The sequence below is a fragment of the Curcuma longa genome, chromosome 14 (assembly GCF_044706935.1).
Source record: "Curcuma longa cultivar G26 ecotype Majalengka, Jawa Barat chromosome 14, ITB_CL_G26_1.1, whole genome shotgun sequence".
NCBI classification, from domain to species: Eukaryota; Viridiplantae; Streptophyta; class Magnoliopsida; order Zingiberales; family Zingiberaceae; genus Curcuma; species Curcuma longa.
Window position 1 is genome coordinate 4,153,601 of NC_133874.1, and position 13,733 is coordinate 4,167,333.

At 34.3% G+C, this 13,733-nt stretch overlaps 1 protein-coding gene across 1 annotated transcript; it reads right to left on the reverse strand.

Moving 5' to 3' along the window:
• Positions 1-4,039: 4,039 nt before the first annotated feature.
• On the reverse strand, positions 4,040-6,497 carry LOC141844660 (protein terminal ear1-like). Its single transcript, XM_074732664.1, has 6 exons — positions 5,963-6,497; positions 5,702-5,873; positions 5,205-5,615; positions 5,000-5,122; positions 4,263-4,404; positions 4,040-4,198 (listed from the first exon to the last, which is right to left on the reverse strand). Exons 1-6 carry the CDS (start codon positions 6,495-6,497, stop codon positions 4,040-4,042), a joined length of 1,542 nt encoding a protein of 513 aa, XP_074588765.1.
• Positions 6,498-13,733: the final 7,236 nt, after the last annotated feature.

Here is a 13,733-nt window from a genome sequence, read left to right on the forward strand (position 1 = left end):
AGGGTCATGCCTATTAGGAGGCAAAAAAGTCACCCTACTCAGGGCCATTTTCTTGGGGCCCATAATTTTGAAAGAAAAAATCTATTATATAGTATAGTGTAAATCCTTCATACGCTAATCCTTCGCGTAAATCGATCAAAGAATTATTTTCTCTTCTTTCCCTTTTCAGTACTTAAAAAGTGACAAAAGATCTATTGGTAGAATCATTTTTCAATAGCTAGAAGGTTTGCTTTCTTCTTCCTCTTGCATTTTTCGATTATTACTTTAGAGCATTTTCTTTTAAAAATAGGAGTAGATTTCTCAACTTGCTTAATAGATGAAATGTGTTTTGTGTATGTTCTTTGAAATCTTGAATTGAAGAAAAAAATGTTTGACTCGATTAATTTTGTAGACCAGTACCCAACCGAAGAAGATAGAGTGAGCTTTTAGTTTGAATCTTTACTTTTTTTACTACTTTATGATAATACTAGGAATTACATTAATCTGTTGTAAAAAATCTTCATTAAGGTGAGGTATGGATTCATATGTTTACTAAATGTTTGAATAAATATCTCACAAAATTGCAACATAAGCAAAAGTGTATGTGATATTCCTTTGAATTGTTTGTTGAATTCTTAGATTAATCATGCCTCCTAAGTACATGTTTTGAGTGACAAAAAGAAAAAGAAAGCTAAAGATTGAATAAATAATTTAAAGTCAAGCTGAAGATATCAATAAGTAATTTAATTCAAATAAAAAAAATAATTTTAGAGGTTAGAAACATGATTGATAATTCAATTAATGGAGAATAAGATTATGAATTAGATGAGAATGAGAATGATACTGAAGAAGTCCTTAAATTTATTAATGTAGATGAATTAAATGATAATGAGAAAGATGATGAGTATTTTTAACATGAGAATTTATCATAAAACTTGCTCTGATGATCCGAGGAAGTGGGACAATATTGATTAAAAAGTTAGAGACTTTTTAGTAGAAAGATATCTGAAGAGAGATGTATGTAATGTGTTTCCTAAAGATAATGCTAACAAATATTTCAATGTGTCACATTATAAAAGAATTCTACTAAACGGGGAGGAAAGTGATAGAAGATGATTATTATATTCAGTTTCTTCTTATAAGATTTTTTATTTTTACTGTAATTTATTTAAGAAGCATGTAACCAAGACTGGATATGGTTAGTTAACTAATGAATGATACAATGATTGACATAATTTGAGCCGCTGTCTTGCAAATCATGAAACAAATAAGGAGCATATAAAATGTATAACGAATTGACTTGAATTGGAAAAAAGGTTGAGAAAAAAATAAAGTGATTGATGCAAGCGTACAAATACAACTTAATAAAGAAAAAGAACATTAGAAACAAGTGTTACAAAGGATAATCATAGTTATTCAATGATTGGTGAAAAATAACTTAGCATTTTGAGAAAGTTGTGAAAAATTTTAAATTGAAAACAATGGTTTGTTCCTATAAATTATTGAAATGATTGTAGAATTTGATCCAGTAATGAAAGAACACCTCTGACAGATATATAAAAGACCATGAGATTTATACTACATATCTCGGTTGTAGAATTTAAAATAAGTTGATATAGATGTTGGCAAGTGAGGTAAGAAAAATAATACTTGCAAAGGTTAAACAAGCAAAATATTTTTCATTCATATTAGATTGTACTCTTGATATCAGTCACAAGGAGCAAATATCCATTATCATATGATGTTTAGATAATTCAGACAGTTCTACAAAAGTAGAAGAATATTGGGTGTAATTTTTAGAGGTTGATGATACTTCAGGACTTGGGCTTTTATGCATCTTAAAAATACTTTGGCAATCTTGAGCTTGATATTGATGATATTAGAGGTCAAAGATATAATAATGGATCTAATATGAAAGGGAGAAGGTGTACAAAAAAGTTATTTGAAATGAATCCCAGAGCTTTTTATACTTCTTATGGTTGTCATAGTCTTAATTTAGCTTTATGTAATATAACGAATTGTTATCCCAAGGCTATGCCATTTTTTGGAGTGATACAACAGATCTATACATTGTTCTCCTTTTCTACCAATCGATGAAAGATTTTCAAAGATCATGTGAAGGGTTTGATAGTTAAGTTATTATCACAAACATATTTTGAAATTTCATTTTGTGCGGGCAAAATAGATGAAATTTATTGCTCCACCTGAATCGTGGGCTTACAGTGACCTCTGCGGGGTTGCAGAGATCGTCGCGATCCTATGACGACTTCTAAGGGGTCACTGAGGCCTCTACAATCCTGCAGCGACCTTCAAGTTGTGGTAAGGATGCTCATAGGCACGCGGGTCACAACAGGGACGCCACAGGCGCATGGGTGGATGCAAAAGAAACCTTAGGTTTAAGTTAATAATTTCAATCAACAACTAACTATAAATAGGCGTAATCAAAGCCTAATAAAACTATGTCATTAATTTAGTATATATATATTATTTATTTCAATATCAAAAATATATACTAAAATTATTATTTATTTATTTACTTTTTAAAAAATTACTTTATTTTAATTTTTAATATTTAGATTATTTTTTATTTTTAATTAACATATTTTATATTTTAAAAATACCAAAACTATACCAGTACAACATGATACGATTTCAAAATAATATTATTTCGGTCATAAACTAAAACTCCAATACGACTCAAGATTTTAAATATGGTCACAAATACACTGGGAAAGTCATGTTGAGAGTGTTAAACCTATAAAGGAGCAAATTGCACAAATAAAAGATGATTTCTATGACTTGGCAAATGATAGTGAAGATCCCAAAATGAAGAGTGAAGCTGAGTCCTTAGCATTATATGAATTAGAGAATTTTAAATTTTTACTTGGTGTGGTAATTTGGTATAAGTTGTTGCATGCTATTAACACCATGAGCAAATTTCTTCAATCTAGAGATATGGAGCTTGATATTGCTATCAAACTTTTACAAGGAATTATTTTATTTCTAGAAGAATTTAGAGAAGATGATTATGATAAGGTCATGGTTGAAGCTAAAGAAATGTCACGTGATAGTTGTATTTCGAGAGAAATTTATTATTCAAAAAAGAAGTAATTTGATAAAAGTAAAAATAAAGAAGTGACACAATCAAACTATCTTTTCAAATCAACTATTTTCTTTTATAATCGATCAAGCTTATTCTTTTATGAAGACTCAATTTGAATAGTTTCAAAAATATGAAAAAATATTTAATTTTTTTGTTCAATCCGAAGAGGTTACAACGTGTAAATGATGAAATCTTATTGAGGTCTTGCAAGAATCTTAAAAATTCTCTGACTCATAGGGTTTGTTCTGATATTAATGGAGATGATTTATTTTTCAAGTTGATATTCTTGAAGTATTCGTTACCAAGAGAACAAAATCAACAATGGATGTAGTGAATTATTTAAAAAAAATTGATGGATATTTTTCAAATGCACACATTGCTTATAAAATCTTGTTATGTCAAAAAAAAATTAAACAAATTGATTATGTTATCAATTAAGAAAGAAGTTACTAAACAACTTGATTACTCTAAACAGTCAATCAGATTATTTTTTAATAATTATTTTAGACATATTTATCTTATTATCATTCGATTATAATAGAAATATTTTGACTATCACCTATTATTCAATCTTTACATTATCTTTACGTCCCCGGGGCAATGGTGCAACAGTAGGATATTCGAGTTGTGACCTAGAGATCTGCAATTCGATATCCAACTACGACGTATTTGTAAGAATTTTTTTTCAATTGGAGAACACAATCGAAAATTTTCCGTGGGATCAGACCGACCACCCCCAGATCAAAACGTGTTAATCGAACAAGAAGAGAAGATGCCATTTGATCTGTGTCCCGATTTCTTTGTCTTCCCGATTCATATGCAAAAGTTGACAATGGCGTAGATTGAATCATCCAGAACTGAGCAGTAAATCAAAGGTAAATGTTTCTTCTACGAGTTGGAAGTAAACAGCAAAGCAAATCTATATGGACTAGCTACAACATCATCATCTTCCTTGTCTCATCTAGAATTGCCGTCCATTGCCCGCCTGCCGGCGACGGGGACCGGTTCGGCTAGCCGCTCGCCGTCGCGTGGAGGGTAGAAGACTGCCGGCATGAACTCATCGCAGTCGCAGCTGAACCTGGAGCTCCGGAAGTGCTCCTTCAGCGCTTCCAATCCCTTCATCACAAACAACATCGATCACAAAAGCTCAAGAACGCTGAGTAGCAAATTAGTAACGTACCTGCAAACGAGCATAAGTGACTTGGCAGATCTTGCGGGAGTTGAAGGCCTGCCAGGGCTGGCGGTGGAAGGCCTTGTAGAGGCGGACGGCGGCCGCCGGCGACGTCAAGTTCACGAACCCGTACCCCATGTTGCACTTGTTGCTTCGACACAACCGACAAGCATCATTAGTCAATAATCCGACAAGTCCCAAGATAAAAGAAACCACAATTCATGCTTTCTTTCTTTCGTGTCTTGTCCAAAAGCAGCTTTCTAGTGTTCTGAGTTCATGCAAGCGATAATTAAACTATTGTTGTTCGTGTTAAGCCGATCGAGGCTTTGTGTTCTGATGGGTCACTTCCACATATCTCAATCTAAATCAATCGGAAGAGCACTACCGAGACTGAAGTGGATGGGCAACTTTAATATTTGTTTTGTGCCAGAAAAAGTTCGGCTTTTGTTGGATTATTAAGGTTTGATTGATTCAGTACTACTGCGAGCATATGGGGCAGATTAAAATTTTCAGCTTCCATACTCGGTCGAGTACTTTATGCTCTGTTGTTTCCAGGATTGTCGTCCACCGAGTTGCAATCCTACTCTACTCATTCCCATGCAGCAGCAGCAGCAGCCATGGAGGAGATTAATAAAAGAAAATTGAAGCAGAACAGTTTGCAGAATACAGGAAGAACAGTTTGCAGAATACAGGAAGAATACTGGAGAATGCACTTAATTTTATAGTTCGAGATTTGCAAAACTTACTTGAAATCGATGGGGAGATAGAGAAAGTCGTAGGCGGAATAAGGTTCATCGTCTTTGCCGTCTCTAATCTTCTCGTTGCATTCAACGCAGTGGTCGTCCAGCAAGCTCAAGAGCAGCTTCTGACTGCACTCGCAGAGCATGAATTGATGTTCAGAATCATCAAATGAGATCGTTTCGAGCATCAGAACACGGAAATGAGACGGACCTGTACTTGTTGGGGATGTTCCTGATCATGACGGTGGTTCTCGAGTCCCTGCAAGGAGAAAGCTGGCACGATGCCTCTGTGTCGATTTCCTTGAAGAGAAACCTGCCAGAATCCTCCTCTTTGGTCTTGGTGGATTTCTTCCAACCCCTTCTTTTACTGCTCGACGGCTCTTGCGACGACGACGGCGGCGGCGGCGATGGGACGTAGCAGTCGTTCCGGCGGAGTGACTTCCTGCTCCATTTCTCCGCGCTGACAATGGCGCCGTGGCTGGTCTTAGCGCTGGGATTGGCTGCGTTCACAAAACATGGCGCCGGCTTCCCGCTCTGCAGCCATCTGCGGTCCTTGAGACTCCCTCGCGCAAGCCTCGGAGGCAATGAGAGCTCGTGTTTCCTCTCCTTCGGGAGAGTATTGCTGCTCCGCGAATCGAGTGGAAATGTGGGAAGATTATAATTTAGCAAATGAGAAGAAGAATCAAAATGTGGAGATCGAGGAGATACCTTCTGATTGTTTGGGTTTCAGTCGCTCCGAATTGGAGAAGCAGCCGTCTTCCGTCGATCTCTTTGCCGTTGAGCTCTAACATAGCGCGGCCGGCGTCCCTTTTGTCGTAGAACTCCACCAGCACGAGGTGCTGCTGCTTCGATGGAACCACCTTCACATCCTTGAGAACTCCTGATCGATTAAGAAGGGCATGCATGTGTTAACTGCTCCGTAGTGATTAACCATGGGAGATTGGAGAAGTTTGCGGTTGAAGATCTCACCGAATGCTCCAAAGATTTGGGCGAGGGCGGTGCAGGAAAACGCCGAATCCGAATTGATCACGAAGATGAATCCCTGGTTGGGCTCGTCGATCGCCGCCGCCGCAAACTGAGCCCAAACCGCCGGGAAATGGTTGGCGCTGAGGCCCCAACCGCCGAACCAGGCCCATCCGCCTGCGAGATAGACCAGCCTGTGATGAGCCGCCTCCGCCACTACCGCCTGCGCGCTCCTCAGATCGTAGTAGTGCACGATGACGACGCCCTCCGCCGCGAGAGCCCCCACGTCGACCGCCTGCACCCCGCCGAACGCCTCCATCGCTGCTCTCACATCCGCCTCACGCAAGTGCCGGGGCACCATGCTCACTACCACCGCCCTAGAGGCCGCCGCCGAGGTAACCTGAGACGGCGGCGGGGGTGGCGGCAACGGATAGTGCAACTGGTGGCAGGAAGCGAGGACGGCGAACCGTCCGGCGGCATCCGGCCGAAACTCGGCGGCCGCCGGATCAAGAAGGTTTCCACGGGATCCTCCTCCAGCCATTAAACCGATCGACGTACGTAAAAATCAAATCAAAACAAAACAAAACAAAAATGCAAGCAAGCAAGCGATGACGGTGTGCCGGCGCCTGCGAAACTACGACTCCGTCGCTTCTTCTTCCACTATCCTATCGGCACGCCGAACGCCGCGACGCTTCACGCCCTCCGAAACCTCTCGCTCGCGCGTGGAGGGTCGCGCAACGAGTGTAATATTTATCGACGGAAAGCGAAGCGGCAGCAGATGTCAAATGACGGGGCTGGCCTCGTCCTCGGGGAACGCACCGGTTGTCGCATCAAAATAGGAAACCCACCGGGTGTCGCAGCCCAGCGCAGCGCAGGGAGAGCGAGAAGCAGTAATGAGACAGGGCAGGGCGGTTTTTGTCTCGATCGCTAATTTCCAAGAAGAAGAAAGAAACACAAGTATGTATGAGCTGCAGAGAGGCGAGGCGGAGGATTGGGGCGACGGAAAAGTGTGCGGTCGGTCGTTGCGTCGGTGCCTGGCTGCCTGCGCTGCGCTGCGCTTTGGTTAAATTTCCGTTTTGCGGTGATAGGGCAGAGGGAGGATGGAAAGAGGAGCAGTGTGCATGCATGAATGAGGAGGATCGATGGAGTAGGGAGGAAGTAGGATCACGAGGATATCTTTCCAATGTCGCCTTGCGGATTGGTTCAAATCGGCGGCCTGTCCACGACAAACACTCCTACTATTTTTAGCAGGAAATCGGCAGACAATATCTCTCTTTCTTTCCTGTGTTGTTCCGAGACTGGCAAATCCTCCTGCTCTCTTCTAGTCCATGCCTAGCTAGTCACAGAATTATAGAACAAGAGAGGATGAGCAAGCCTAGCCGGTTCAAAGAGTTCAACTGGTGCGATCGATCATCGAAGCTAGTCATACATGGTGATATAGTTGTATGTTGGTTGGCGTACAATTCTTAATAAAAAAGTAGAATTCGTCATCCCAACGGTTTTACACAATCGATCTTACAATCATATGTGAATAGATAAATTGAAAAGTTGCATTACGACGAAGAAGGATATTGTCTCGATAAAATAGTAAAAAGTAGAATTCGTCACCCAATAACCTCACGATCGGTCTCACGATCATCTATGAAAAGATAAATCGAAAAGTTACAGTTGACCACGATAAAGGAAGACATTGTTGTGGCTTCGCCGAAATTGATTGACAATCTAACATCTCATATATCTATTATATTAATATATATTCATTTTTTGTGAGTCTCATTATTCACATATTTAAATATAGTTTTAAATTTTATTTATTAATTACATTCAAAGAATTAAATGCTAATGTAAATGCTAATGTGATGTGTGGATGGATATTATAACATCCATATTGATTGTAACATCATTTGAATATTATAACATTCAAACATTAACATCAATGTGGATATTCTTATAGGGTTCATAATATTATAACAGGAATGTGATCGTGTATGACCGTTAAGATGACAGATTTCATCTTTTATTGAAATGATACTAATTAATTTTTTTATTTTTTTATAATTCAAAGGTTCAAACTTCACCCAATTAATTTTAATAGCAAATGATCTGCCCTTTGATTTGATAAACTATATATCTGATTTATTTATCAAATAAATTTATGGTACAACTTATACATATTTAGAAGTTGATCTCGTGATATTCATTCCATTTGAGCCTTTGAATGTGTTATCATACCACCCCAGTTATTATTAATTTTTTATCTTTATTAGTACATATTAAGGATTGTATTACTTCAACATATTAGGGATTGCATTACTTCATTTTATTGTTTTATCTTATATTAATCCTCAAATTTTTATTTTTATTAGAGCCTTTGAGTAGGTCTGAGTATTTGATTAAAATTGAATCGAATCGAATTGAATTAATCAAAATTGAATCGAATTAAATTTTTTTAAACTAATCGAACTGATCAAATTTTAAAATAAAAATCAAACAAACTGAACTGATAAAATATCGATTAATTCAGTTTTTGATCAAATTAACCAAAATAATTAAATTTTTTAAATATTATAAAAATTTTATCAATTAGTTAGGAATTTATAATTTTATTAACTTAAAATTGAATAAGGAATTTTAAATTTGAAATCGAATCGAATTAATTGATTTAAAAAAAATAATTAAAATTTTGAAATAACCAAATTAAAATTTTAAATTTGATCAATTTAATCAGTTTATTCAATTTAATTAAATTTTTACCCACTCCTACCTTTGCGCGCGCGTGGAATGTTTTACCGTATATTAATCCTCAATTTAAAACTGGTCGCTAGACATATTATTGTTTTGCCTTACTCTAAAAACTAGATTTTTTTTAAAAAAATTTATTGTTGTATTTTTTGAATAGAATAGATCGCGACTATAATTGAAGTAATTAGTATATTAATGTGTGATAAAGGTGAGGCTGCTTCCGGATCTCCTCCCCTTGCACCCCACCAAACCCAACACCTTAATTATTTCCCACTAACAAACCTCTTCCGTTTCTAATATTTCCCAATATCAAACTATCAAAATATATAAATGGGATCGTCGAACTTGAGCACCCTTTTGAAGCCCCTATGATGCAGCAACAAGATCAGCAATTAAGATTTTCAACATCAAATTAATACGGGCGAAGAGAAGCCGAACATAGTATAGTTGTATTCCCTGATACGATCGTGTTTCGTCAACCGCAAGTATTCAGCAATCAACATGACCTAACCATATTTACTAATATGACCATGGCACGATGATAGGCTGACGACGCTCCAAACCTAAGAGGTTTTATGATGTAGAGGGGATTGAGCTTGAAAGATCATAACTTTTAACTCGAACTAATTAACTACCAAATCTATAATATATCAAATTAAAGTTCACTTAGATATCTACATTTCATTATTGGGCATAACTTATAATAGTCCAACTTTAGATAAAAAAAAATATTGTTTGAAGTTTTTTTTAGAAGTTTTGAATAATTTTTATGATTGTATTAGAGTTATTTTTATTATTTATATCGTTTGGATTTTAAGATTATTTAAATTTTTATTTAGTCTATGATTAATCTTTTCTAAAATTATATTATAAAAATAAGCCTCTAAAATAATTAGAGTTTCTGTCTTGCATCATCCTCCCTCTCCCTCTTATTTTATCTGCTCGCCAAACACAAAGGAAGCAGACAATGCAATACGAAGCCAAAGAGCTAGCCATCGCTTTACGCAGCAAGACTCTCTCCTTTTCATGCTCCACGAACTAGCTAGAAGAGATCGATGACAATATTGTGCACATATATATATATATAATACACAGATACATGACTGGCTGTGGCCACCCATACTTTTGTGCATTCGAGATGCCGCACTCACTATGTGCTGCTGCTGCTGCTGCTGCTGCTGCTGGTGCTAGTGCTGTTGCTGTCGTCTCGTCGCCTTAATTCTTTTTTCTGTTAATGGCGAACAATTAATTCAGAGTGATATATCAGTCAGCTGAAGATAGAGAGAGATACATAGCTCCTCTTGCCTGCATGGCATGGCCATTGCACCAGTTTAGTTAAGTTTGCAGCGAAGTGAAATGAAGTGGTGGAGTTGTCAGATGATATCCGCGAGCAGCAGCACTGCACTCACTGCACTGCAGTCTGAATAATATTGTAATTTAATTGAGGGGAAGGGAGGAGAAAAGTGCAGGTAGTAGCTGATGCAATCAGTCGCAGTCGCATGCAGCCTCAGGCTGATACTACCATTAACTTTGAATGGCCCCGCATGCTTCAGACATTCTATGCATGAATACCTTTTTTCCTTTTTATTTTATTTCTATACTATTGACGTTCTGGTTAGAAACAGCCGAGGAAAGAAAGATGAGGAAAAGAAAAGGAAAGATAAATAAGGGAAAGAAAAATTTGATCTCTGCTTGAGATGGAATGAAAAAGAAAGATATCTTTCTTATGTTTATGAATCGTTATTATTTTTTATACTTCAATTTAGGTATAAATTAAAAAAAATTAAAAATATTTTATTTTATTTTTATTTTTATTTTAAAATATTAATTTTTAAATTAACATATCTATTTAGGTATCTCATCTTTGTGCTATCACTCTCCGCATAATACGCATTGATATCACATAGTGTCCAATCGCTCATGTTTCACGACGTCGATGTCAGCTCTCGTCGTAAATCTCTTTGAAGATAAAACTCAAGATGACATAGATAGATAATTCTGATCTTTTCTTTTTCTTCTCTCATGATAAGGACTTATCTAAAAAATATGCATTGTTTATTTTAAGGTCTTTCATATCCCAATTTTCATATGCAATACTGATAGAATTTTATAATTTTTTATTCGTCCTCTATATGCATTATCTTTTTTAAATAATAAAGGTATTTTTATAATTTTATATATTTAACTTTCATTCTTCTTCATTTCCTTCCAAATAATGTAACACATGTTACGTTAATGAACCTTCCATCCCTTCTAAATAAAGAAAACATAAATATTTTACTTCACCTCACTTTCTCTTCCTTCCCCTCCCGTTAACAAATCTTCTCTTATCTCATCCAAACAGAGCGTGATTCATTCATGTTTGCCGTGCTCTCAAATAAAGCTGTTGATCACCATTTTGGTTGGAGTGAATAAGTATGGAGGGTGTAGATTAACATTGGACATTACACTATATATAATAGCACTTGGTTTAGTGCCACTTATTTTGGTCACTATTAAACCAATCTTTATCATAAAGCTGCATAGTGAAGAAAAAAAAATTCCTAATGATCTTCGGGTTAAAATCAGAAGATGGACTACTCCTTCAAGCGTTGAAGCAGAACTCTTCGTGTAGGTCGGATGTGAGTTAGGTTAGTGATGTGCGTAAATTATCTATATATTTTTGATCTTATTTAGTGTATATTTGTTGTATTATATGAATCTATTTGGTATAAACTTCTAATATTTATATTTATTTTATTTTTCTAGTTTGGATGACTACAGTTTGTGTTTTATATTGACATGATATCTAACTCTGACGAAAGTTTTGGGAAACTTGATGAGCAGACATCCAACTCCAATGAAGGTTTTCAATGACAGTGAAAACTCTAGGAAAGTTGCGAACACTGAAAAGAGTTAAAAAGAAGATCAATGTGGACCTTGACGAAATCCCTCCGACTCTCAAGTTAGATTGAAGAAGAAAGTGGAAAAGAAAGAGGGCTAGTAGAAGAAATGTCCTATCTGCATACCTACACCCTCGTATATGAGCACCTTTTTATATTATTTTAGGAGAATGGGAAAAGTCCTCATAGGGCACTCCACGCACTTCTTGCGCATTAGCTCACATCCATGGATCGTGTGCACTCCATGTCTTACATGTCTGCCCACATACTGAGGATGTATTTGCGCCACGTTTTTCACTTGCCTGCCCATTGGGTCGAGTCTCCTGTCGAGCTTAATTCAAGTCGAACTATGATGGCTCTACCTTTCGATCTACTAGCTTGATTCGAGCGCGGTCTTAAGCTCAACCGGTTTGATTCAAACTCGGTTGTGAGTCACACTGCTCAAGTCTAGCACGAGAATGAGTCGAGCTAATTTGACTTGAGTTTGATCGTGAGTCAGCTTCACTTGACCCAAGCTCGTGACCCTACAGTTTGTACCATAACACTAAGATAAATAAAAAATAAAAAAAATTCATTAAAAGAATTACTAGAGCAATATAATATGGTACAATTTTAGTCTACTATATGAAGGGAGCATTGGGTCCATCTAATTTTGTGGAATAAAAGCATAATAAAACATTGATGTTCTAGTAGATAAATAATCTAGTGTCACTCTTTTGGTTTAGATTAATCACTATAAAATTAATGCTTGTCTACATAAATAATAGGTTGAAATCTAATACACTAAGGGCATGTTTGGTAAGGGATAATCAGGCTTGTAATGTAATCAAGATTACATTACAAGATGATTTACTTTGTTTGGTAACATTTTAGAGATATAATGTAATGTAATTGGATTACAAAAGAGGAGCCAAGATATGTAATCTGGATTACAAAGGAAATAGTATGTAATCTGATTACATTACAGATTCTATTTTTATCATACCAAATATACCCTTCCACTTTATTAATAAAATTAATAATTTTATAAAATCAATAATTTATTAATTATAATTAATAATTAATTATTAATAAACTTAATTAAAATAATTAATAAAAGTATTAATAAAATAATTATTATTAATTATAAAAATTAGTATTAATAATTATAATTAATAATAATTAATAATAATTTAAATAAAAATTATTTATTATTATTATTAATTAATAAAATATTTATTAATTATTTTAATAATTTTTATTTTATAATTTTAATTAATAATTAATAAAAGTATTAATAAAATTATAATTATTAATTATTAAAATAAGTATTAATAATTATAATTAATAAAATAATAAAATTATTAATAATAAAATAATAATTATTAATTATTAAAATAAGTATTAATAATTATAATTAATAAAATAATTAAAATAATAAAATTAATAATAATAATTATTAATAATTTAAATAAAAATTATTTATTATTATTATTAATTAATAAAATATTTATTAATTATTTTAATAATTTTTATTTTATAATTTTAATTAATTATTATTTAAACTAATTAATTATTTTAAAAATAAAAATAATTAATTAATTATTAATAATTAATTTTTAAAATTAATAATTAATAATAAATTATTAATTATTAAAAATTATTAATTAATTTTAATTAGTAATTAATAAATATTTTAATAATTTTTATTTTTTATAATTAATAAAATTATTAAATAATTATTAATTTTATTAATAAAAATTATTAATTTTATTAATAATAAAAATTAATAATTAATAATTATTAATTATTAATAAAATAATTTATTTTAAAGATAATAAAAATAATCTTTATTATTACATTTATTTTTATTTTATTTTAAAAATTAGGAGGGTATTATTGGTATTTTATAATAATAAAAATTAGATTCCTTACTGAAAATAATGTACACCAAACACTATAATGTAATCATTCTTGTAATCAAAGATTACATGCATTCCTTCAACCAAACATAGTACTTGATTACATTACATTACATTACAAACTTGATTACATTACAAGCGTGATTACATTAGGTGGTACCAAACGTAGCCTAAGTTCTATCTTAAGACCACACATAGTGAAATCTTTATTTCCAATGATAAGCCCTGAGGGCGTAGCATAGATAGTAACGT